Below are 22,566 nucleotides of genomic sequence, written 5' to 3'. Positions count from 1 at the left end.
TTTTCCAATCCAGGCAATTCTGTGATTCTCTGTTTTGAAGTGGTATGATTGGTTTTGCACTGTCATTTGAAGAAAAGCACCCTGGAAGTCCGTGTGATGCTCCAGGCTCTTGTTCCAGCATGCAGAGGAGAGCAGAGGGCAGCAGTTACAGCAAATCCGATAGGCAATAAACAAACACAGTGGAGGGTGGATGGAGGGAAGCGTTGAGGATATTTGTGCCCTGAGTAAGCTGTTTGGCTCATTAAGCTGGGCTTGGGGAATTATGGTCTCTTCAGAAGCGTACAGCCACTGCCTGGCTTGTGTTCTGGGGATGTTGCTGTTGATTGCAACAGAGTGGAGTAAAACTGAAATGTAAGCATTTTATAAAATTCTTCCTGAGTTATGTTTTGTGAAGGGATCAGGGTAATTAGGTGCAGACAAGGTAGGAAGACAGAGTTACTGAAATGAGTTTGGCAAGGCAGCCTAAAAGTAAAAGTACCTTCAGTGGTACGTTAGTCATAACCCTGAAATAGTAAGAAAGAAGTTCAAAATTTTGAAACTTACATGAATTTTGAGTGAGTGTCAGAAAAAATTGGGATTACTCACACATCTTTCAGCCTCATAACAGCTATTCTGCTGGCTGGGGTTCATCCCATGTTTTTCACTCTCTCCTTAAGCCCTTTCAGTGTTTTACCTTTCTTTCAAAATACTCTTGCAATCTAAATATGACTCTTTGTTCTGCTCTTCAAGTCAAGTGAGACAGTTCTCCACAGCCATGCAATAGCTAGGTAACTACTGGATTACTCAGGCACACCTGGGACCCAGGGTTACACAGCACCAACCACCATCTGCATTTGTGTTCCTGTGCTGTGATGTTGTCTGCAGCATTTCAAGCCATTGATTGCTTCATGTTTTCATTATCTGTTTGGTTTGGGTTTGGTTTTTTGTGGGGTTTTTGTTGGGTTTTTTTTGTTTGTTTGTTTGTTTTTAACTTTACTACCTGGTATGGATTTGGGTTATTTGGTGTAATTTGCAGTAAGTAAATAAAGTTATTGTTTCTTTTGGACCTGTTTTGAGGGGACTGGGGGGCTTCTCACCTTGAGGAAGTACTATGTCAAAGAAACATGGAAACAGAAAGACAGGGAGTTAAACTGTGGTATGGCTTGTTCTACAATGAGCCCTGTTTGTAGCTACCAAGAAGTTATTTTTCATTTTGAATTGATACAGTAAATTGAGACTGTTAGAACTGATGGTATCTTATGATCTGATCTACAGTAGGTGAGCATTTTTTAGAATTTAATTCCACTGGCTTTGATGGCAAAAAATTATTTATCTATTATTTGAAACAATATATGATGAACACTAGAAATACAGTTTCATATAAAGCACAAGATATCAGTTATACAGTAAGTATAGTCATTTGTTTATATGGCAAATGATTGTTTAACCTACTGTAGGAAAACAGACTAAATATAGTATACATGTTTATTTTAAAACAAGGGCACCTGCTCATCTAAATTGTTATACATCCTGCAAGCAGTGAGCTGATAAAGATTAACAGTTCTTGAGGTCTATGTAGCTCTATTTCTTTTTAAAAATTTTTATTTTATTTTTTTTCCACTTAAATCAGTGTGTTATGAATAGATAGTTCTCCAGCAGCATCATGTTATGGTGGGGTAGGTTGGGTTGGGGTTTTTTTTGTTTAAATATTTTGGGGTTGTCAGAAGAGAGGGCATTTTGTCCGTGTTTTTATTTGCGTGAATGTCTCATGGAACAATAGTTTGATATTTGCTTTGCAGAAACTATGAAGCACACAACAAAGCACAGACCAAGAAGTATGCCAAATGCAAGTATGAATTTATGGCAAGAAACAACAGTGAGCTTTCTGTCATGAAAGAAGGATTGTAGAGGTAATTTTTTTTTTTTTTTTTATTTTTTTTGCAAAGAGAAAACATAAATTTCTGGTACTACTCAAAGCTGAGGGTACCTTTCATGTGGCTGTCCTTAATGATTACTTCAATGTGTTTGATGTACCTCCCTTAATGTGGGAAGCTCAATTAATTTGTTTTGCATAATAGACAAGATAAACAGAGATTCTGTACTGACTTATGAATTGATGCTCTCAAGTAATATATTTGTGTGTTTCTTCTGCCTTCTCTGATGTTGCTTTTAAAAGCTTCATTTCGTAGTATTTAAATAACTGGCTCTGACAAACACGAGCTGTGTTTGCAGAGGGCGTAGTGACAGGCTGTCCTTTCCTGGAAGAGTTGGTCCCCTGAAAGCTCGGTACATTTGGAAGGGAGGGAGCAGCAAAGAATCACACAGAGAATCACACAGGGATTGGAAGGGACCTTGAAAGATCATCTAGTCCAATCCCTCTGCCAGAGCAGGAACCTAAATGAGATCACACAGGAAGGCGTCCAGGCGGGTTTTGAATGTCTCCAGAGAAGGAGACTCCACAACCTCCCTGGGCAGCCTGTTCCAGTGCTCTGTCACCCTCACTGTAAAGAAGTTTCTTCTCAAGTTTAAGTGGAACCTCCTGTGTTCCAGCTCACACCCATTGCCCCTTGTCCTACCATTGGACATCACTGAGAAGAGCCTGGCTCCATCCTCCTGACATTCGCCCTTAACATACTTATAAACATGAATGTGGTCACCCCTCAGTCTCCTCTTCTCCAAGCTAAAGAGACCCAGCTCCCTCAGCCTTTCCTCATCAGGGAGATGCTCCACTCCCTTCATCATCTTGGTGGCTCTGCGCTGGACTCTCTGAAGCAGTTCCCTGTCCTTCCTGAACTGTGGGGCCCAAAACTGGACACAATACTCCAGATGCGGCCTCACCAGGGCAGAGTAGAGGGGGAGGAGAACCTCTCTCGACCTACTAACCACACCCCTTCTAATACACCCCAGGATGCCATTGGCCTTCCTGGCCACAAGGGCACAGTGCTGGCTCGTGGCCATCCTGCTGTCCACCAGAAAGAGAGAAAACGTGTATGAGATTGCCCAGCAGGTACTCAGACTTCTCCTGGCCATCCTGTTCCAGTTCCCTGTTTACTCAGAAGTGCTCATTCTCCAACTTTGTGCTCTCCTAGAACGATGCACTTTTCCGTGGGTTGTTAGTAGTCACTTATTCCTTTTGTTGACAGCGTATAGGTTGCAGATCTGCCAACCTCTCTGCACAGGTATTTGATTTTCATTCCGCTGTCTGAGTTTACAGAGGTTCGTTACACGCTTTTCTTCCATATCCTTTCTTGAGAGCCACCTTTTGAAAAGTGCAATACTACCATGTAGAATTAATGATGGCGACGATAAAGGAAGCCTACAGGGGTTTCTTAGGGACATCTGAGTAACATCTGTTGGCAATCACAGAACCTGGCACAGTTATAGTTTTGTTTGGAAATGATTCACAGTCTAACTACTGGCAGGAGGAAAGTCAGAAAAAAATATGTAATTAATTTACTAAATTATTTCAGATTCTGGATGACAGAAAGCAGTGGTGGAAGGTTCAGAATAAAAGTGGCAGCACAGGCTTTGTGCCAAACAACATTTTGGACCTTCTGAGGAATCAAGAAGGCAGTCTAGGATGGTCAGAGCCTGCATATACCCGCACCATCCAGGTACCATCCGCTCCTTCGGAGTAAAACTTCTTTTTTTTTTTTTTGAAGTGTGCATGTGTGTTTATGGAGGAGGAAGAAGAGTCACAGCAAGGCTAAAATATCTGCATGTTCCACTGATATGTCAAAAGATCTATATTTTTTGTACAGGCTGAGGCTGATTTCTGTATTGCATTGTCTAACATGAGAAAAAAGTTGATAGAGATACAGTAAAATGTTTTCCTTTAAGGTTTTTTTTTTTTCCTTCTGCTTATTTGCTTAGAGGTGGTAATTTCTATCCTAATGGATGTGTATACATTTATTTTAATTGCAAATATCTTTTGTGGATTGATAGCTGTTGATGCCAAAGAAGGAATTTGAATTATTTAAGGTAGGGTCAACTTTGTTTCTCCTAGGAGAGTGAATGCTCGGTTTTCTTTTTACTTTCTGCCTTTGTGTGTCTCTATCTTAGTCTTGAATTTGTTTAGTTATTGTAATTTTGGAGTAATAAAAAATAGACGTCTCTGCTTTCGAATTCACAGAGCAGGTATTTTTCAATTACTATGCCTGTACATCAATAGCATTCTATTCTCCTGACCTGATTTTGGTTTTCGTTCTTTCATGTTGTGGTGTGGAATTAAGATTTTGTTGTTATTGTTGTTTCTTGTATACATTGAACAGAATTAATAGGCAAAATATTGAAAAAAAATCTTACATCAGTGCAATTGTCTGTCTGAGTAAGGATATACAGGATAAAGTTGTAATGTGCATTTTCAGACAACATTTAAGTGGGCCAGAGCCTCATAAAATAAGAGATTGCATTTTCTAAGGCTTGTTTTTTTTCACTTTCATATCTAATGATTTTGAAAAGTTAGGCAAACAAGTTTGGATTAAGCAGAGATTCCAGGACTGCCTCTGAATCAGACTTTTTCAGTCCAAATGCAAACCAAACTTCTGGTGAAACCTGAAGTTAAATTTAATTTAATTTAATCTAATATTCATTAAAAACAAGAAATGCCATAACATTACTGATGACAGTCTCGCTGTAGACTCATCTAAAAGTCGAAGGTGTCGCTGGGCTGGATTTTGCATACATAGCTATCCTGAAAGCTGCAGCTTTTGAAGTATTTCCAGTTTTGCCATGAATATGGAAAATCTCTTGAGAAACAGGTCCTATGCCATTTCTGGCACAATAATGTGGTAGACCAACCTGTCTTGAGCTTGGTGGGCTTAATTGTTTGCCAGTAATGTATAAGCTCTAAATTCTAAATTGATGACGGTTTTTGCCAGTGTGTGAAATGAAGCATGTATTTAGAGTCTTTTTCAAATCCTAATTTAAAGACCAAATTTTTTTATTTTTTTATTTTTTTTTTCCCCTTCTAGTGCATGTCATTTTGTGTGTTTGGAATTTGCCAAGAAATTCTGAGTGAACTGAGTACAGTTTTGAGCAGAGGTTCTCACACTATTCTTTGTAATGCATTGCAGGTTTTTAAGTTTTCTGTTTGAAATAACTACATGACATTATCACAAACCATTCTCCAAGGACCTATGAAAATTAGGGTCAGAGAACAGCATTTAAGATAATTTTGTTTCTTTGCCCTCTTGCAGGTTGTTCCCTAGAGTCCATGGTTTGTTTTGTTTCTTGCTTGATCATATTAAAATGTGAGCTTGAAATGGGAAATTATTTAGGAATATAATGAATTAGGTAGGATAAAGGGAGTCTTTACCAGTAATGTTGTTCTTAACTTTATGGTGATGATTATAATTTTAGCACTCCTGAGCCTGCTCATTTGTTTCTTTCCCTGTCATAGATACATGGTTCATTTGGGATCTGTTTGCATAACCCTATTTATTTTCATAACAGCGCTATGAGACATGGCTGCTATTTCAGAGAGAAATGAGGCATTGGAGGGATGAGTGCCTTGCCCAAGGTCAAAGAGGAGAACTTGTGGGTAGAGCAGGAAATTGAAGCGGTTCCTATCAGTGCCTTTGCCAGACTCTGAACATGAGCAGGCTCGGCGCCCGGTGCCACGCATTTTTTGCCAGTCTCTTAAGTTGTCTTTGATTTTCAAAAGGCTACTTTGAAAGTAGTCCCTCTGCTGTGGTGAGCACCCTGGCCCTCTCCTGCCGCAGATGAGTGTTATATACAAGGTTAGTCTGTTTCTTTACAGGCTAATGGCCTTCAAAGCACAACTGAGCAAAGTTTCCAGTTTATTTGTAAGGATTCCATTGAAAGAGATATTTTTTTTTATTCACTTATTCTACAGACAGACACCCTTTCTCTGAGAGATGGATGCCTCATTATCACAACCATTCTCAGAGCTACCACGTTTATTTTACCCTTACTCTATTCCCTCTCCTTGTGACCTCTGACTCCACACACTAGATGAGATCCTGTTTTTTCTCTCAGTCCCTTTCAGGTTCTAGGTCCCAGATAGTTATTTGAAAGCACTGAATTGTTTTAAGATGATGCTTGCAGGAACATTGCAAGCAATATCCTACTTATTTTATCATCCTTGTGAGTCAGAGGCTGTAACATTGTCTTTCTTCTGGTCAGTTGAATTAGTTCCAGGAAAAACAAATTTTTGCTTGTCTGGTACTTTTGTACATTTAGGAGAGCATTTTGCTGCTTCTTTATATTTTCCACTAATGTTAATTATTGATTATCAGAGTTTCCTATGGTATTGCTTATTTAGTCTGACTTTTTATTATGAACCAACAGTGGTACTTCCCCATCCCCATTATATATGAACATAAACAGTTTCCCAAGCACTCTGATTTCTTCTTTTGTACAAGTATTGCTGGTGAACCTAGAAAACAATTAATCATAATATTTCCTACTTAATCTGCATTTTATTAACTTTTAAAATGCTCTTGAAAAATAATTTTTGAGGACCATAATTGGGATAGAGGTGTGCATCTTGGTGAGCATGTTAATTAATCTCATGACAACCCTCGAGAGGTGAGACAGTTGTATTATCAGTGATGTGGATGAAATCCTGAGGCACAAAGAGTGAATGTTATGCCAAATGCAGTCTTGTGCTCTTATAAAAAACCCATGAGTGTCCACAGAAGTCTGACAGTGTATCTAAAAGGCCTTTTTATGGTATGTAAACACCAAAGCAAAAGTCTCCACCTGACCTGGGACAAGTGTCCTTTGCATTTCTTGGGGAGTTACCAGCAAAACTTTTCTTTCAAGTCTCTTTGTTCAGCAGCTTGCTGAAAACCTCTCTGTGTGAAGTTGTTTCCCCTCAAGCACAGCATTTGTGCTCCCAGTTAGTGTCATTGTTGCCATACTCATCTTTTGCCAACTGGTATCTTTCCTGCAGATCATGAAGTATTTGATAATGAAGAGATGCAGTTGCCAGGTGTTCATTGTGCAGTGGCTAAAGAGATGTCATAATTTTTGACTAAGAGCCAGTATCTCTTTTATTTTGATTCATATCAAATGCACTTTAAAGTTGCCACCAGCCAAGTTTTTTTTTTATGGCTTTAAAAAAAAAAAAAAAAAAGTTTTTTTCTGTCCAATTAAACATTGATCCAATCACAAATTATGGGATGCCACTTATTACACAGATATGTACTGAATAGTTGTAAAAAGGATTTGATTAATGATAGGAATTAAAAGTCCTCAGTTTGCCTATTTTTTATTTTTTTTTAAGAAATGGGGATTAATCCTAGCTAATACCAATGTGAATAAGTAAATTCTGTCTAAATTTCACCTTCTTCCAAGATTCTAGCAAGGTGGGTTTGTAAATCCAATAAAGACATAAATTCCTTACACCCTGCCAAGAGCTAGTTAGGTGCCTTGTAATGAGATTTTAATAGGCAGTTAGTTGACTCTGCACAATAGCTGAGCCCACCAAAGGAAACTCCAGCAAAAGATCTGGCTTGAAATTTGTTCTTCCTGTGTTGGGTACCTCATTGTCCCTTTTGGGTGTAGACAAGTAGTTGGTTCTCTTCTCTCTTAAAATACAGCTAAAGGATGGAGGTACATGCCCCAGAATGAGAGGTCCCAAGTGTGAGTCTCAAGAAAACATCCAGAGCACAACGCTCTGAATAAAACTGAGGCTGAATGCTCTGCAGCCTTCTGAGTGAGCTTCTGCCACTGAGCAAACAGGAATGTGACACTACAAGGATCAGAGAGAAAATGGGAAGCTCTGTGTCTGTTAACTTCATGAAGAGTATTTCCCATCACTAATGTTACTGCAGTTGTATCCAACGCCTCTAATGCTAAGTCTGTATTTGCAATAGTTTGAATACACATATTCCCTGGTTTTGATGCCAAAATGTATTTGAAAATATATCGTTCCCCGTTTCTTTACAATGATCAAAAATTAGGGTTGATACTACCAACGTTTTTGCTCAGACTTATTATTCTGCTTACATTGAAAATAGATCAAATCATAGTGAATCTTGATTTTTTACAAGATAAAGCCTGTAGTGTGTTGAAAAAAGAGCCTTGGGACCTCTATTTTTTTCCCATAAAAAACATTTTCTGGCAAAAAAAAGAAGAAAAAAACAAAACTAGTCCCAGCAAGCCTTTCTGGAATATCCAGATTTTTAATGACTGTGCATCATCATTGTTCCAAATAATTTAAAGGATTTGTTCCTATTTACATGAGTTAAGGTTTGCAAGTTTATTCTTAAAAGAAAAAAAAAATACAAGGAAAAAAACCCAAACAACCCAGAATCGTTCATTGTTCTGATGGCTGTCAGCAAATTAGTGAGTACATGTCTGTCAGCAGTGACCTTTACCCAATTTTCTAAGCTAGTCAACATTTCTGAAGCTAAAATAAATAAGTTCCTTTTATTAATACCTACTGTGACTAAATTCTTATTGTTCTACAGCTGCAAGTGTTCTTTATATTCATTTTATGATCTTCAATCCATTGTCAGTTTTTGGTTTGGGTTTTGTTTTTTCATTAAAATTTTGAAGTTTCTGACTGGGAAGTTGTTCTGAAAAGAGCTCATTGGTTATATATGGTGTCCCATATGTATGTTTTGGAGCCAACACTCTGCTCATTATTCAAAAGGAGAAAATGAGAATAACTCACTCTGTGAGATGCTTAGTGAGTAAGAAGAGGTAATTATTAGCACCGATGTTCTTTTGTTTTAAATTGCTAATCTGTGTGAAATTTTGGGAGTGATGTGTGAGGCAGTTTCTTTTTGCCTTTCTAACAATATTATTTCATGTGATTTACTCCATTTTCCTCACAGCAATTGCTGGGAGAGCTTTCAGAGGTAACAAAATTACTCTTCTGATATTGAACCTCAAAAATTACTCTTTTAGACAATGTAGTCACCAGATTCCGTAGTGCATGCTTGTTTCGTTTGTAGTAATGAACAGAAGTGATGGGATGAATGTGTGGATGTCCTCAAAAGATCTGGAGTTTAAAAAAAGGAAGCATTTTAAAAAAGAAGTATTAAATGTGATTTGAATGTATAATTGGCTTTTGGGCACTGTTCAACTAAATGTGAAGTCTATTTCAATGTGGTTTCATCTGTAAATTTAGAATTTGAGTGATGCTTCCAGTTTAATTTTTATTTTCACTCCAGCAAGTCATTTTGATGAGGCTCATGATTGCAGTACAACATGGTTTTGAAACTCCATTAGTAGCATCCATTGAGAGCTACATGTAGTGTTTAGCTATCTACTTTTTCTGGATTATGGTTGTGCTGGTATGCAGTTGATGCCTTGGTTTGTAATAAATCCTCTCTACCATGAAAAAAAGCTCCGCTTTTTCCTTGCATGCTGCTGAAGAAGGTTGGGGCACACATGAGGGTACGTTGTGAGGACATCTGTGAACAAGATTTAAAAAAATCTGAATATCATTAGAACATTTGGATATTTGTGAAATTTTTTAATTCATTAACAGGATTTTGGATATACCATAGTACATCTGTATATCAGAAATGATGGTATATTTACTATATACCCAATAGGGCACTCTCTTTCTACCAAAGGACAGGTTTCATAAATATATATTACTCTGCTTGTTCTCTTTTATATTATGCATTTCACTATTCCTGGCATCTGACATTTAAAAAAAAAAAAAATTAAAAATTACTGTCTTAACATTGAAGTAGGAGAATATGGAAAAGTCAATCATCTGATTATCTAAAGGATACAGAAGACTTCTTTCCTAGGCTTAATTGACTGGCTGTAGAAGCTGGTGGGATAAATTTTCTGCTGGAGTAACTCAACAGAGCTTAGCTGTAATGATCCCAGTTCACATTCACTACAAAATGCCTTGACCATCAGTTAGACTTACTGAGTTGGGGATTCCTGTGTAAGGGCAGTTGCTGACATTTAATGAAAGTTTGATTATTGTCAGGGCGGTGATGTGCTACCCAGATTCTAACATATGGCTCCTTCAAATATTTCCTTACTTGATCTGCCATAAATCCTCTGCCTTCAAGGAAACAGGGAAGGGTATTTCAGGAAGGAGTACCGAATCTGGGGAATGTATTCATCTGTTTTCATCCCAAAGTAAGCAGACTTCTCATAACTCAGAAATGAGGCATCCCTATTGAACAAACAAACTTTAATATTAAGCTTTCAAGCTGTGTTAGTCCAAAACCACAGGGAGGGAGCACTCTTAAAACAGTGAGATGTGGAGTTTGAACTATTTGAAAGAAAAGGGTAGCATAGGTTGTGTATGAGCTTCTGTGCTCATCTGTCACTGGGATTGCTTTGGGAAAATGTATGCCTCTTCCTGTAACTTCTGCCATTCTAACAGCAAAGAAGGAGAAATTATTCCCCAAAATTATTCTTGAGACACTTACCAGTTAGTTATTACCAGCAAGATACTTTGCATGTTGTTAGAACATTGCATAAAGCCAGGGGAAGAAACACAATAGTCGTATTCTAAGAATTGTAGAGTTTGTATTTTGGTGGTTTTCAATTGGATTTTTGTATTGAGGTGGTGTGTAGCGATCTCACAAATAGTTGAAGTAGCACAACTGAATGGGTAGGAGGAGCAGGAACCTCTTAAACGATGTCTACATTTCAAGAAACAATATGTTATCCCAACCTCAGTGATGTTTGTAAGTTAAACTATCAGTCAGGCTTAGGTGTGGCTGAATATCTTCATTTTTCACTATTTTTTACATAATATCTTTAAAATACTCATTTTTATACTGCAGCAATTCAAAAATTTTAGAAGCTATTTGAAAATGCCCAGTAATAGATGTCTGGCAGTTAAAACCTATTTAATTTATAGAACTCATCTGTCTAAGACAAAGAAATGTGTTTCAGATGATGCCATTGCTGTGAATTTTGTGTCTAACAGAGAAGGAAACTGAGGCCAAACGTTAGTGCCGAATCAAGTTTTGGCAAACTTTGAAACTATATCTGACAAGTAAGATGTCTTTGTGCAATAAATGAAACCAGTTGGTGCAAAGCATCTCCACTGTGATCTGCAGAAACCTGAGTTTGTCTGGCATCTTGCCCAAGTTTTGTTGTCAAACCGAGTCTCTCTGCATCTTTTCAGAAACAAAGGACGGACTATGTTGCAAAACAACCTGATCCAGTTCCTGCTACACCTTCACCTCCTCCAACACCTGCTCCTGTCCCTGTGGCTGTCCCCCTCCCTCCTACTGCCCCAGCACCCATACCAGTTCCTGTGCCCAAAGCGCCAGCGACCATCAGCCGCCAAAGCAGCACCTCTAGTGACAGCGGTGGCAGTGTTGCCCGAGACACCCAGAGGCAAAAGCAAGTTCCTGTGGATCGTAAGTTTGTCTAAGAAGCAAGAAAAAAAATTATTTCTCCTATTCCTGTGTGTTTTGCTGAATCCTTACATTTTCTATGTATAGATAGAGTGTTCTGACCCTCTCTAATCACAATAGTAAGCACGGGCAAAATTCTTCTGCACCTGTCCCAGTCCTAAATCCTCTCCATTTATGGCTTTCTGGGATCTTCAGTCAGTGGTTTTCAACATTGCAAATGCCCATGCTGATATATTGGCCAATGTACATTTTCTGCCTGAAATCACTGCCTCAGAACAATCTAAATTGCTTGTAAAATCAGTTAGGCTGTTTTTACACTTCTCTCCATGGTCATGCATATTTCAAGGACATTTGCACCATTCTGAAGCATGTATCCAAGAAGACTTGCAGATCTGGCTGATGCATAGGAATTTTGTTGTAATAGTGTTGCAGGAGACTTCGCTTAGGTCCTTTTAGGTTGGTCAAGGCAACAGCAACTGGCATGCTACTGAGCAGCCTTTCATGTCCTTGTCTTAGGAGGATGAGAGGATGTACTCCATAGCCCCTTGTCTGGGAAAACATAGAATCATAGAATCTCCTGGTTGGAAAAGGCCTTAGAGATCATAGAGTCCAACTGTAGCTATCCAATACTAAACCAGATCTCCGAGCACCCCATCTACCTGTCTTTTAAATACCTTCATGGATGGTGATTCAACTGCCTCCCTGGGCAGCCCGTTCCAGTGCCTGAGAACCCTTTCAGTGAAGAAGTATTTCCTAACATCCAATCCGAACCTTCCCTGGAGTAACTTAAGGCCATCGCCTCTTGTTCTATCACTAATTACCTGGGAGAAAAGATCAACACCCACCTCTCTACACCCTCCTTTCAGGTAGTTGTAGACAGTGAGAAGGTCTCCCCTCAGCCTTCTCTTCTCCAGACTAAACAACCCCAGTTCCCTCAGCCGCTCCTCATAAGACTTGTTCTCCAGCCCCTTCTCCGTTGCCCTTCTCTGGACATGGTGCCCTGCATCCAGCAGTGTGTGGCGGTCATGAGAAGTTCTGCTGAAGGCCACCTTGTAAATATAAAACCTAACCAGTGCCAAGGCTCCTGCTCTGCACTGATTGAAAAGGAAGTTAGGTTAAGAGAACTTACTTCATCAATCCATAATTTCTGTCCTAAATGCACTTAAAGCAATGTGATTGCTTGGCTTAAAAATAGCTGAAATTTGTAAGCAAGCATTTGCTATAGCTATTAAAGTAATAGCTGTTAAAATAATGAGGGTTTTGCAGTTCAAGAACTGACCTCTTTCCCATCCCCTGCCTTATCAGAAAATTCTACTTCCACCTGAGTAAAAACTGACTTGGAGCATAATCCTTCCTGCAGAAGGACTTCTTTTCCTCTCTGTCCCCACTGGATGGGAAGCATGCCTGCTTGGATAAGCACACTTGGTGGAGCATGCTTCAACATTACCTGGTGGTAGGCAAGCTCTCACCTAAGCTCTGAACTCAGAGAAGGCTCTGGGACCTTTTTGGTATTTTCACATAACAGACTGGCTGGCTGGAAATGATAAATGGTGAACAGCCTGGCAGGAGGAACAGGCTTCACTGCTGTTCCCCAAAGAAACAGTAGAGCCAGCGTCTGCCTTTGTCACCTTTTGGGTGGTTATAAAAGATGTGGAAAGTAAGGATGAATTTCACACACACAGACAGAAAAATGATCATTTTATTTCTGTGTAAGATGGACTTTGCATGCTGTAGCTGGTGTGTTTCCCTGAATCCACGATGGCCATCTCTATCCATTACACATGGAAAACCATCCTGGTTTCAGGTATATGAGGTGTGAAGGGTTGGTGTAGACTAATTGGATACATCTGTTGATCTCTCAGCCTCTGCTGAGGCTCTAGGGCATATGTGGGAGCTTCTGCACCCTTCCAGGAGCTGTCACTCAAGTCCAATTAATGGGCTTCAAGTACTTCCCAGTCCTTGCAGAATAGCTGCCTCTGCAAAGGCAATGGGCAACCCTGCTGGTTTACCTGCTGCCCAGGAACCTACATGAACCCTGCAGAGAACACGCCATGGAGTACCTGCTTCACACCGAGAGTATCTTGTTTATTTATGGTTATGCATCTAACAACAGTAAGGATCTGTTATCTAACAGCTAAATATTTATTGTCTGATATAGTCTTGGTCTAGATAAAACATAAGTCTTTCAAAATTTCTGTAAATAGAAGGAAGATTGCAATTTTCTCGCTCTCTTCCTGTTTGGGAAAACAACTGGTACATGCTTCAACAACATTGCCCAAAGGCTTTACTCATATATCCCATCTCAGACCTTCACATTTCCACTGAGCACATGTTATTTTGTCTTCTGATTCAAACTCTGGGGGGGAAAAAGCCCAACGCAATAGGGTCTGAATGCCGCAGATATTTTACTAGAGTTATTTTGTCGACTTTCAACCTGGGGCTATTTTGTAAAAGGAAAAAGAAAATGGCTAAACCAAGGATTTTTCTTTTTTTGTTGCAATGATTAAAAACCCATAATCATAAAAGGCTATGTAAAGCTGTCTTTTATTGGTTCAGCTGACTAGAGATGTTGATCCAGGGAAAATATAAAATGCAAGTAGAGAAGGAAACATTTCTGCTATCTTACAGTTTTTTCATATTGAAGTTGTGTTGTTTTCCTCTGTTGCTCTCAGTGTAGTGGGAGAAAAGGAACAGCTTTTGCCATCTGAATGCGTCAGAGAAGGTGCTGTAGTTACTGTTTGTCTATCAAAGTGAGAAGGTAGAATAAAGAGAACTAAAAATATCTTGGCAAGGCAATCCTGAGAATTTTTGAGATCACTTAAAGTTCTATGTTGGAATATTTTTATAGTAATTCCAGAGATACTGCATGGAGAGTTTAACTGTGTTAAATCAGTATTTTTTCTGTGCCCCAAAAGATATTTACACTCGTTTAGATTCTACCTATTTTTGTTAAATTGTTCTTAGATTTTTTATATGCATTTTAAACTATTGTCAGTGTCATTAGAATTGATTTTGTTGAAATGCATGAAAAGCATTTCAGTTTGTTGCTTGCTAGTGACCAGTAACTGAATTAAATGCTTCATACAAATGGGTTCTGTGGGATAGCAAATTTGTACAGATTTTGTACAAAAGCTTGTTTTTTAAAACAAAACAATTCCTGCGTCTCTGGCGAGAGCGACTACTTTTCTTCTTTTTATTTTAAAGTGAAATGTGACATTGTTTCAGCTAACCAGTCTGGAGTGAATGCAGATTTCTTAAAGCCCCTTCAAATATGTGATTACTATAATAGCTTATGAAATGTTAGGTGATGTGTGTCAGCAGCAGGGAAATTTATTTGCCTATATTGATTTGCAATAAAAAGTTGAGCTTGAGATTAAATAAATGTTTGTGGAAAGTGCTGCCTTTCCACAATGTCAGCAATCTGGTGTTCTTCCTCATCTTTTTTGTTTATATTTTTCAAACGTCTTATTTCTCTGTGCCCATTTCCTTCACAGCTTGGGTGCTATCAGACTGATCTCTGCCTCTGTGCAACATCAAGCTCATCTCCTCAGTTGAATTTTGGGGTTTTTTGAGGGGGGGTTTTTTGCTTTTATTTTGTTTTGCAAAGAGAGGATTCTAAGAAATGAGGTAGCTTTGATAAAGCAACCTTGAGAATAACTCCTTGTTGGGGCATCTCTCTCCCTAGGCAGGAAATCACAGATGGAGGAGGTGCAGGATGAACTCGTTCACCGGCTCACCATTGGCCGGACTGCTGCTCAGAGGAAGTTCCACGTGCCACGACCAAACATCCCAGTAGTGAACATCACATACGACTCTTCGCCTGAGGATGTGAAAGCGTGGTTACAGTCCAAAGGCTTCAACCCTGTGTAAGTTTGAGAACAAATATGAGAAAACTTCTTAAATTAGTTTTCTGTCAGTAATTAGGATGCAGTCTGCCCACTTCTGAAAATCAAGCAGCTTTCTGAAAATCAAGACACATCAGCTGCATGCTTGGAAAAAAAAAATTGTTTTTACCTTTATGTATACATATATATTTGTGTGTGTGTGTGTATATATATTAATGTGGTTATAGATCTATAGAGCTATAGATATATTTAGGAAAAAAAAATTCTATATCTTAGCCTCCACCAAAAGATACTTGTTATAACAGATACTGAACTGACTTCAAGAGTTCCGTTGCATTAAGTTTTCTCTTGATTTAGTAGCCCTATCTGAGATCATTTAAGATGAAGGCAACCCGTTTCTCTCCTTTGGCTAGTCTATTTTTGCTTATTTCTCGTTTGTTCCCTTGGTGTGACCCCAGGACTGTCAACAGCCTTGGTGTGCTGACGGGTGCTCAGCTTTTCTCCCTTAATAAAGAGGAATTGAGGACTGTTTGCCCAGAAGGGTCTAGAGTCTACAGCCAAATTACGGTACAGAAATCTGCCTTGGAGGTATGTAAAACTCTTCTTACTAACCCAATGCTGGGTCGCTGCTTTTGAACCTGTAGAATTAAATAGTTCTTTCTGCTTTTTCTCTGTTCCTATCACATTGATAAGCATTATTTTTACCTGAGTTATTTGGTATTGAATCCATTGAAACGGCATCAGCCAAAACACCAGGTGGGATCTCTCCCTATTTCTAAAGGGGTCCACAAAGTGTTAGAAAAAGTGCATGGTAGTACTCAAGTTTAAGACTGTAATTAGACTGCAAGAAGACAAAATTGGCCAAAAAGGGCTTTGGGGAAAAAAATAGTTGTGAGTAAAATGCTCTTTTTATTGCCTCTTGCTCTGCCTGGTACTTGGACAAACAGCTACTCCTGGTACTTTTGGTGGTGATGAGTTAGTTTTGTTTTATCTTTGTGGAGGAGATCTGATTTATTAGGAGTGAGAAGGTGGTGGAGTGAGCTCACTGTGGAATCTCAGGGCCTTTCAGGTCAAACGCTGGGACATCTGTATTGGTGGATAAGTGTAGGAAAAACACCTTTGACACTCTGCTAGCAGAATTACTGAGCTAAGGATAAAAGTATTGTATCTCTCTATCCATTGCTCTGTTTCAATTTGCTTTAATTACAGTAGTCTTGTTCCTTAAACACCTTAAAAGCTTGTATACAGAGTTGTGCTAGGGAGAATGCTTGCCAATTTAAAACCAGGAAAATTGCAGGTGCATCTACTTCTTTTTTTAAAAAAAACTTGTTGTGGCATGTGGAGAAATGGACTTGATTCTGTCTAGAGGTGAGACTAGCCCAAGCAAGAAGCTGTATTCTTCACATCCTGTTTAAAATAACATCTTGAAGAAGTTTAAAATGTGTTCCTGGCCCCTCATGAAGGTGGGACTGGCTTGCTTAAATGATTTTAAGCTTTAACTACTAAACATATTTTTAAAGACAAGTTTATGATGATGCATATTTTACAATTTACCTGATGAGTGTGGATCAGAGAGCATGGCTTTCTACCACTGCTCGACTTGCTTTATCACCTTCTTCAAGCCCTGTTTTCCTGTGAGAGGAAGGGAGAAGTATTTCACTGTTATCCTTAGGAGTGAATGTCTCTACAGTCCAGTGTCATCCATCATTTCTTAGTGAAGATATATGTGTATTCTGCAACTTTTCTGGAATGTCAACAATCTTATTTCAATTCCATAAATAAGGCCTCTGTGTACTGAGATGGAAGTGCCTTTGTGGTTGGAAGTTGGTTTCAAAAGCAGAGAAACCAGAATAGCGATTTGTAGAAGTCTGTCCTTTTTTTCCTCCGTGCTGCTTGCCTCAGTTAGGTGGTTAGGTCTCGCTCTGCGGGAAACTGAGCAGTCAAAACTCAGCTAATAAATGCTCTACAAGTGTTAATAAACAGGTACTGAGAGTTTAACTAGGTCACTGGATTTTGTCAGTGTGCAAAGGTAATTGCAATATTTATTTCTGCCTCAGTTATTTGAGGTTTTACTGATGAATTTCAGAATTTTTGCAGTTCCTGGTTGCATTAGCTTGTTGTTTGCTGAACTACTCAAAACATTAAGACGCATCTTCCTTTCTATCCCTATAATATTTCAAATCACAGGGTTTAGGAAGGCTGTCCTTATTTAAGAGAAGCTGTAGACAGCCAAAATGTCTACATGTGACCTAGTAAAGATGAGCTTGCGTGTTCCAGGCAGTGTTATGTTCTTACTGCTTGAACTAGAAATGCTTTCAATAACAGGTTTTCCTGGTTTTTGCTAGGATAGGGTTAATTTTCTTCTTAGTAGCTAGAAAGCGCTGTGTTTTGGTTTCAGTGAGGATTGTTATGAGAACAATGTTGATAACTACAAGGACACTGTGCTGGCAGTTTCCAAGAAGAGAGGACTGGAAGGGGGGAGTGGAGAAGAAAAATGTAGCAGTTAGTAAACCCCAGAATTGACAGTTAGATGTGCCAGTAAGATATTCCACGTCATATCACGGCATGTTTAGTATATTAACCGGGGCTGACCAGAAACAGGGGAGTTCTCTTGGGAATCGCTCAGGTTCACTTTTCCAGGATTGTGGTTCCGGTTTTGGGGTTCCTTCTCGCTCCTCCGGGATTGTTATCAGCGGGTGGTGAGCAATTGTACTCTGCATCACACATAGAGATATAGATATAGATATAGATATAAAATATATATAGTTGTTGTTATTATTACTATTACTATATTAATTTTACCTTTATTTTTATTTTAATTTTATTTTACTCTAATTATTAAATTGTTCTTATCTCAACCTACAAGTCTCCTCACCTTTACCCCTCCAGTTCTCTCCCTGATTCCCTGGGTAAGGGGGGAACAAGGTAGGGGATAGGGCTGCGAGTGGCTGTGTCTTGTTTGGCTGCCAGCTCAGTTAAACTACCACACAGGTAGATTTAAGCACACACATACCTGTAGCAGTGTCAGGCCTATTTTACAGTTGAATGCTTTTTCTAAAGAGTTATTGGGTTATGGGTTTGACCACTGTAATTGTCCTACATGATTAATCAGTGACAAATTTTCATGAAGTTCTCTGGCTGGCATCCTTTATGCAGTACTTGTGTAGTAAATGACCCGAGTGTTAATTACAAATTGCAATAATAGCCCGAGACAGAGCAAACCCACATGCTCTCTAGCATTACAGAACTCCATGCCTCATCTTTATTTGTTAGCTATACTGGAGACCTTCCACAAATGTTTCTGAATTCATATACTATTTCTGCAGGCCAGTGAAAGCCCTACCTCTCAGATTTGGGGCTGCAGCCCCAAATATGGACAACCAGATCTTCACCTTTATGCAGCTGCAATTTTCTTTTTAGTGTTCTTCTACCTCAGGTAGAGGAAATCAGTATTTTGTAATTGGAATTCCAATTACTGTTGAAATTTAGTAATTTTACCCATATGAGGAAAAATGTTAATAAGTGCAACGCATTCACTTGTTTTATTTTATTTTCATGGTAACTCTATTCAGCCCTGAATCACACCAGAGTTTAAAATATCCAAGAAAGGAAGACTCCTAATGGAGTTTTATGGCCCCTGCATAAAAGTGACCAAGTAACAGACTGCAAGTGCAGAGAAGGTCTTTAGGTCTTTGCAGCTTTCTGGGCCTGGAAAAGCAAAAGCTGAAAGATAACTTTGTGTGAGACCAGTGTGTCCAGAGAGCAGAGAGCTGGCCACAGCCAGGGCCAAACACCTCCTTTATCATAGAATCATAGAATGGTCTGGGTTGGAAGGGACCTTAGAGCTCATCCTGTTCCAACCTCCCTGCCATCAGCAGCGACACCTTCCACTAGACCAGGTTGCTCAAAGCCTCATCTAGCCTGGTCTTGAACACTTCCAGGGAGGGGGCATCCACAACTTCCTTGGGCAACCTGTTCCAGTGTCTGACCACCCTCACAGTGAAGAATTTCTTCCTAATATCTCATCTAAACCTCCCCTCTTCCAGTTTAAAGCCATTGCTCCTTGTTCTGTCATTCCTTGCCCTTGTCCAAAGTCCCTTCCCAGCCTTCCTGGAGCCCCTTCAGGTACTGGAAGGCCACTTTCTGCCAGAGGAAATCGTGGTGGCAAGTAGCAGTGTCTCAGGAGGAGGGACCACATTCTTTGTACTGATCAGCGTATCCCTCTCAGGAACTGTCTTCTGGGGCTGCTCCAGAGAGTTGAAGTTAACCTTGTATGCCAAGTACAGTTCATTACAGCAACTTGTCTGGTCATATACATGGATTGACTTTTTCATTGCAAAGTGCAAATATTAATAGTCTCCATGATTAGGAGTTTTCATGTGTCCATTTCCTTAACTTTCCTTGAGCATTTCAAGCTCTGGTGTTGAAAAGCTCTACAGAAAATATGCGTACAGACACGACATGATATCCCGACCACCACCTTTGTCATCTCCAGAAGGGAACACTTCAGGTCTACATTCTCATTGTCTTCCTAGGCCATCAGTGGGAAGCATGGACTCACACCGCTTTAAAACTGGTTTTTATCTAATGCATATATCAAATTGCCTGGAAGAATAGCGTCTACATTCTCATTGTCTTCCTAGGCCATCAATGGGAAGCATGGACACACACTGCTTTAAAACTGGTTTTTATCTAATACATATATCAAATTGCCTGGACGAATAGCTTATTCTCTTTGACACCTCAGTGAAAGGAACAACCCAGGCAGAGAAGTGGGATTAAATGATGGAGTTTACTGGTATCTCATGATCTGGTTAGAGATGAAGCTGAGTAAATCACTTAGGCCAAGGTCTAGCAGTCTGTTCCAAAAATTGTATTCCCAAGAACAACTCTAGGCTCCTTATCTACACTGTACCCTGCCTCCGAGTAGGATGAGCCCGTTGTGCTGTGCCACACCATGTTAAGCCGCATTTCAGGCTCATCAGTCATGTTGTTACCGATGTTATCAGGAAGGTAAACTGTTTCAGCCGCAGCTGCTCAGTCATTTTTGGAAAAATATTTCTATGTGACCGCTGATAAAGCACGTTGTTGGGTATCTGCTGATGGTTTTTTTAATGCATGACTTGAGTAATGGGTGACTGCTGCACTGTATCTGAAACCAAGTGGGCAAGGACAAGATGAATTAAGACAAATAAAACTGCTCTCTCACCTTTAGAGAGTCAATTATAAGAAGTCCCTTGCTTTGCCCTTCCACTCTGGGAAAGGCCAGCAATGGTAATTTACCTTGGAGAAGCATCCTAGCCTTCCCTCCCTCCCTGTGGACACCTAACCTGTCTGACAGGTAATGTAATCAGATAATGCATTGTAATGGATATAATGGAATAACTCTAAATTAAATTTATGTAATGGGGTAAATTTTCAGGGTTCAGAATCAATTGAAGGATTTTTTCCCCTTAACTGTCCTGAAAGTTTTTACAAATTTCAAAAACAGTTTCTGCTTCCTTATTCAGAGGCTATTTTGGAAGCTCTAGTTCTGAAGCTTGGCAGGTCACGTCAGAGCCAAATAACACAGTAGTGGATATGGCTCTTGCTTTATAATCCTCTAGTTTTATTCAAAGTCATGCACACTTTGGAAAGTTCTGCTCTGGTGGATACATCTCCTGCCCTTGCTAGTAACTTAATTTATGTTGTTGAAGCAATCTGTTTGCAGCTAGCTCAGCAGGCCTGTTTTTTTCCCCTAAAATGTGAAATAAAGCCTTGTCCTTACAATACTTCACTGTTGCTAATATAGTAATAAGAGTTGAGCCTTATTTCTGTGCTCTCAGTTTGAAACCTGTCTCTCTATGTAGCAAATGCATGATGGTGTGTTGTGTAATGTGAGACACGAAGATTGAATCTTTACTTAGGCCTTGGCTGTGCAAATCCATCTGCACACGTGAATTTTGTGTTTACACAAATCTAAAACCACCTGAGCGTTTATGATGTGCTTTAATTTCTAAAGATGATTGCCCTGATTTTTTAAGTACTCAAGGGTGGAATCCTAATAAACTTGCTGAGCTTTAACCCTGCTTTTTACTGAAGCCATATTTCAGCCCAGAAATATCCAACACTTTTGGGGGCTTGTGTGAGAATTAAAGATGCTCAGCAGTGCTGAAAGTCAAGCTGACACTTTTTAGTGTCTGCAGGTTCATTCCTGGTCCACATTTAAGGATAGTGTAAATACTTGCCTATTTTAAATGTTATTTAATGAGATTATTAATGCATTTTTTAGTTCTGGAGCTGCAAAGTGAGTTTAAGTTGTTGAAACATCTATCTTAATAAATGCTGGCAGAGGAAATTCATCACATGTCAAAACCACAAATAAACTGTTTTTCTTTTTTTGTTTGTTTATAGGCTAACAGTGGTAGTTCAGAACTGCAAGAAATTATGCGAAGACGACAAGAAAAAATCAGTGCAGCCGCCACAGATTCAGGTGTGGAGTCCTTTGATGAAGGAAGCAGCCACTAAATGTGTTTCCTCTTTTCTTTAATTCTGTTTTTCCATGGCATTTTACCATCCAGCTTTTCTTTAGTAAGCAGTGAAGAGGAATGTCTTACTATATTGTAAACGTAATTAGGCACCATAAAGAAAAATCACAGTAGTCTCTACAAAAGTACCTGCTGCTGGCTTCTCATCGTTAAAAATGCACAAATGAGAAATTCAGTGAAGGTTCTGGACAGGTTAAAATATTGGCATGTGATTCATTTACACCCAAAGAGGAGTCTTGGCTTTGTGGAATTAACGTGACAGATAAACTGGAACACATCTTTGTTTGTGATTCATCCGAGGGAAGCTGAGCCAGCAATAAAAAAGCATTTGACCCCTTCAGTAATAATAAGATTTTGAATCCCATCCCTTGCTGCAATGTGCAATTAGGTATTTTTGGCTCAGTCTTTCTTGTCATTCGTTTGGCTGCAGTATGTTTCCTTAAGTCGTTGATGCCAGCAATCAGAGAGAAATGTTTAGAGAATTCACAGCAGCCCAACATAGACTGAATCTTTCTTGCATCACTCCCAAGATGTTTTATTACTAATGATGCTGTTTATAGCAAAATAATACTCTGTACATTGATTTTATCAATACTTCGCTCGTGATGAACTATAATATTGCACAAGAGAGAATAGCTAGAAAATAATAACACAACTCAGCTCAAAGAAGTGATCAGATCTGCTGTAGGTAGCCATGAAACAATTAACAGTACTTTTTTTTTTTTTTTAATATACTTGCATTTTTTTGTTTGTAACTTAAGCCATCAAAAGAACAGTGTATAATCTAGACTTCTCTGTGTGTTGGTCAGTTTTTCCCTTATGTAAAAAGCTATTGTTCGTTATAAATGTTTTGGAAAAGTGGATTCCTGGAGGCAAAAGGGGGAGAAAAGGAAC

At 39.2% G+C, this 22,566-nt stretch overlaps 1 protein-coding gene across 1 annotated transcript; it reads left to right on the top strand.

Moving 5' to 3' along the window:
- Positions 1-1,778: 1,778 nt before the first annotated feature.
- LOC104531286 (epidermal growth factor receptor kinase substrate 8-like) lies at positions 1,779-22,132 on the top strand (the record flags this gene model as incomplete). Its single annotated transcript, XM_010176134.1, has 6 exons — positions 1,779-1,879; positions 3,439-3,593; positions 11,066-11,303; positions 14,986-15,166; positions 15,604-15,733; positions 21,539-22,132. Coding segments are annotated over 6 exons (919 nt in total), but the record flags the coding sequence as incomplete, so codon positions are not given.
- Positions 22,133-22,566: the final 434 nt, after the last annotated feature.

Source organism: Antrostomus carolinensis, unplaced genomic scaffold (genome assembly GCF_000700745.2).
Source record: "Antrostomus carolinensis isolate BGI_N321 unplaced genomic scaffold, ASM70074v2 scaffold1389, whole genome shotgun sequence".
In the NCBI taxonomy this organism is placed as follows: Eukaryota; Metazoa; Chordata; class Aves; order Caprimulgiformes; family Caprimulgidae; genus Antrostomus; species Antrostomus carolinensis.
Note: the sequence above shows the minus strand (reverse complement) of the source record. Positions and strands in the feature narration are given on the sequence as shown.